Source organism: Pygoscelis adeliae, unplaced genomic scaffold, assembly GCF_000699105.1.
Source record: "Pygoscelis adeliae isolate BGI_AS28 unplaced genomic scaffold, ASM69910v1 Scaffold121, whole genome shotgun sequence".
NCBI lineage: Eukaryota > Metazoa > Chordata > Aves > Sphenisciformes > Spheniscidae > Pygoscelis > Pygoscelis adeliae.
This window is the reverse complement of record NW_008824359.1, coordinates 9,449,617-9,452,663: the sequence shown is the minus strand read 5'-3', so window position 1 is coordinate 9,452,663 and position 3,047 is coordinate 9,449,617. Positions and strand designations below refer to the sequence as shown.

Below are 3,047 nucleotides of genomic sequence, written 5' to 3'. Positions count from 1 at the left end.
GTGAAATTACCAGCTGAATGATTTAGGATTTGAAGTTTATCTTTGGGGCCTGTGATATAACATACTAACCCTCATATAATAACCTTCTCCATACAAGATGGTCCCGTCAGGTCCAACTCTGACCTTCCCCCTGAGATACGATTATTTCTGATTTACTGATACCAACAGAAACGTGGAGCGCCTTCCTTATTCCTCCCTATTTTTCAGAGGACAGGAGGATTCAAATATCTTGAAAACCATCCATCCACATTACCTTACTCACCTCCAAATGAAGATGGGGGCTCACTTTAATCCACACTTAGAAGCAACTCACTATTTTACCGCTGATATTAAGAAGCTATCCAGAACAGCTTCGACTTAACCAAGTCCAAGCTCCATCAAGCTTGGTTAAGACTCACTTTCCAAACCATTTGCTGAAGCGAAGGACTAAGATCAGTTTATCTACAACTTAGGCCAGGGACACGGTTGGGCTTAGAGCATCCCAACTACATCCCCCTTGCCTTCCTCCTCTGTATTTCACTTTCTTGGTGCGCTGCTTTGCTTTGGGCAGTAGTGGGAGCCTGGCAGCATCAGCAACGACATTTTAGCACCTACCTCCAGAAGAAGAGGTCCCAGAGACTCCTTCTCAATCACCCCCTGGCTGCTGGACGAGATGTCGGACTTCTGGACTTCATCATCAGCTGCTTTCTCTGTAGCAAAGGAAAAGGGACGTTTCAGCCAAAAGAACCGTCATTTTACTACTGAATTATTACCAGTAATAAACAAAATATTGACCGCTTGTCATACAGGCAATGAACGATGTGCTCCAAAAGACTCCAGCATTTTCATCTCATCCCTCAGTCCCGTGAAGATAAAAAGTAATTTCTAATTAATTATTCATTATTATAAAATAAAGGCACTAATTCAATCACAACCTACTGCTAGCAGGAAGGAAAAACCCGCCTTAAGCAGAAGCCTGCAGAAAGAGGCATCCAAAACCAACATTTTGAAAAGGAAACGCTATATCCAGTTTAGCGCAAGCTACAGTATTTGATCTGGAACTTTTCGGACAACACTTTAAGAAATAACTGCCGAGAGGAATTCACGGAGAACGGGCTGTGCCAAAGAAATCCTGCTGGAGAAAAAAAAGCAGCTCCTACCACTGATGTGCAGGGAGCATCCTGGATGCCGGTCAGCCGGGAGCCAGCGGGGCTGGGGACGGGAAGAGAGCATCCGACACGGAGCGGGCGATGCTGCTGGAGGAGCCCAGCTCCAGCCCTGCCAGAAACTCTCACGCTGTATTGCTGAATAATCCCTTTGGGAAAAAAACGACCCAAAAAACCCGGAGGGAAGGCCCTGTTATTTATCTCGCACTCCCCCGAAAGGTGCTAGCCACGTCGCGCAGCTACTCCGAGGAATTCAGGAGAAATCCAGCAGCGAAAGGCGGGTGGCAAGTGGGATGTGATAAAGCCAGCAATCACAGGCTGGATCATCGGAGCCACGATGCCGCTGTGTTTCAGGGCTGTTTTGTTTCGCTCCTCCATATCCATGACCGTTTTCCCCTGGGAAAGCTGGGAGAGTCCCTTAGCCTTAGATGCTATCCGGGAAGGACGGGAAGAGCAGCATCCCCGTCTCCACAGGATGCAGTTGAAAATAAGTCCTCATGGCTGGGAGCGACTTGGGAGGCTGGCAGCGCAAGCCCCAGCTGGGCACATCTGCGGCTATAGACGTATTAGCAAAAAGGACATTAATTACTGTTCAATCGCACGGTTTGGGTGGAATAAGAGCAGAAAGAAGCAAGTGGGAACTAAATCTTGACGGAGAGGACACCTGCTTCGTTGATCGGGCATCACTTAGCAAGGGGGAAGCGGGGACATCTCAGATTGCAGATGCTTTTTTGCCTCAGCGATGTTTTGCTCTGAAATGTGAAAACGCAAGCTCCTGGGGACAGCCGGAGGGGCAGGGTATTACCCACAGCACGTCGCTGCCCGTTGGCACTGGCAAAGGAAATTATCAGTCATGCAGGATGCAAAACAGCACAGGAGTCCTGAAGCATCCTCAGTCCAGGCTCATACAGGCAACTTTGATGCAGGTTTTGATTAAAAATGAAAAAGACTCTCTGTGGCTAGCCGAAAAATGACTTGAAACTTGGTCCTCTATTAATTTTACACCATTTACAAGGTTTTCCCAGGTACCAGAACCACAAATTCAGCCTAGTAGCTGAAAATTAAGCTGTGCTCTTTCTGTATAACTGTTAATAGCTAGTATAAAGAAAGATGCTGTGGCCGGGATGCAGCTGGTGATTCATGGACAACGTGCACGGTCCAGGGGGATGCAGCCCCATCCTCGCAGGCTGCGCTTCCCCGCAGGGCAGGAGTAACATCCTGGGGTTTGCCGGGAAGCCAAAGGGATGCTCAGAAAAATCCCGAGGACCAAACACGTGTGCGGTGCTGGGAGCTGGAGGAAGAAAATTGCCTGAACTGGTGTTAAGAGGGATGGCAGCAAGCTGTGAACTTGATTGCACAGCAGGACGAGGGAAAAGGCTCCTCAACCCACAGTGCCTTCTGTAGGACCTGGAAAGCCTCATGTGCATCAGCAAATACATGTTTATCAATCAAATGTATATGTGTATCAACACACCAGGCTGATGAAAGAGCTCTGCCAGCCTGTGTCAGTCCATTCCCAGAGGGCAAGAGATGTTTTCTTGGGATAAATATCCGTCGAGCGCAGCGGTGTGCATGCTGAAGGTGCAAGCCAAGAGGTTTCTAGGACTGCTGGAGGTTTCTAGGACTGCTGGAGGTTTATTGCTCATCTCTCTTGACACTGGTCTTCATTTATGATCATCCCAGCACTAAGGGAGCTGGTCCCCTGACTTGTCTGTAAGCAAATGCTAAATTGCATTTGCTGTTTTGCAGCACATCGGATGCAAGGTTTATTACTCAGCATCACATCGCGTTGGCAAAACGTACAGATGTGTTACTTGAAACTCTTCACCCCTGCGTCCTGCCAGGACTTTATCCGTCTTCAAGCTCACTTTGGGTGTTTCTCTTTCCTGACTTTGTCCTTCA

At 48.1% G+C, this 3,047-nt stretch overlaps 1 protein-coding gene across 1 annotated transcript in view; it reads right to left on the bottom strand.

Annotated features, from left to right (window-relative positions):
* Nucleotides 1-3,047, bottom strand: part of NCOA1 (nuclear receptor coactivator 1) — a 130,157-nt gene that overhangs the window by 36,616 nt on the left and 90,494 nt on the right. The window contains 1 exon segment of the mRNA XM_009319764.1: nt 595-689. Coding sequence (XP_009318039.1) covers nt 595-689 — 95 coding nt within the window.